The 552-nt window shown below is 71.4% G+C and overlaps 2 protein-coding genes across 2 annotated transcripts in view; one reads left to right on the top strand and one right to left on the bottom strand.

The window, feature by feature from the left end:
• The window catches only part of L2HGDH (L-2-hydroxyglutarate dehydrogenase), a 37,647-nt gene extending 37,535 nt beyond the window's left edge, over nucleotides 1-112 (bottom strand). The window contains exon 1 of the mRNA XM_006773794.2: nucleotides 9-112. Coding sequence (XP_006773857.1) covers nucleotides 9-98 — 90 coding nt within the window. The 5' untranslated portion in view covers nucleotides 99-112. The remainder of the gene's footprint in view (nucleotides 1-8) is intronic.
• Nucleotides 113-201: 89 nt separating this feature from the next.
• ATP5S (ATP synthase, H+ transporting, mitochondrial Fo complex subunit s (factor B)) overlaps nucleotides 202-552 on the top strand; it is an 11,481-nt gene continuing 11,130 nt past the window's right edge. Inside the window, 2 exon segments of the mRNA XM_006773759.2 lie at nucleotides 202-300; nucleotides 302-332. Of these exon segments, the coding sequence (XP_006773822.2) occupies nucleotides 202-300; nucleotides 302-332 (130 nt within the window).

Consider the following 552-nt stretch of genomic DNA (forward strand, 5'->3'; position numbering starts at 1 on the left):
CTGCCCAGCGCGGGCCTGCACGCCGCGGGGATGCCCCTGGGGGAACCTCCGCGGGCCCATCCGCAGGCAGTGCCCAGGTAACGCAGCGCGGGCACCATCGCCTGCGTCCCCTCCCCTGCCTCAGCCCCAGCGTGGCCACTGGAGCAGGACACTCCGCAGGGTCCGCGGTGCCCTCTAGCCCCGCCTCCCACGCACGGACCAATGAGGCGCGCGCCTTCGCTCCACGTGGGAGGGCTGCCAGTGACCAATGGGCGCGCGCGGCGGAGGGCGAAGGGCAGGCCGGCGCAGCCGTACACGCCGGGGACGCTCGCTCGCTCCCTTCCTGCGACGCAGTGAGTTGAGGAGCTGGGCCCGAGCGGGACGGGCCTAGGGTGGTGGTTTCACGCTGCCCTTTCCCTTCTCCGCGCGCCGGGCTTACCGACAACCTGCCCCGCCGCCTCGCGGGGTCTGACCTTTTGGACGTCCACCGGCTGTGGGGCCCGGGAAGAAAGTCTGGGCATGATTAAAGTGAAAACTCGATTGGGCGGGCCCAGTGGCCTCCCTTCCTTCCGT

This window comes from Myotis davidii, unplaced genomic scaffold (assembly GCF_000327345.1).
Source record: "Myotis davidii unplaced genomic scaffold, ASM32734v1 scaffold847, whole genome shotgun sequence".
Taxonomy (NCBI): Eukaryota; Metazoa; Chordata; class Mammalia; order Chiroptera; family Vespertilionidae; genus Myotis; species Myotis davidii.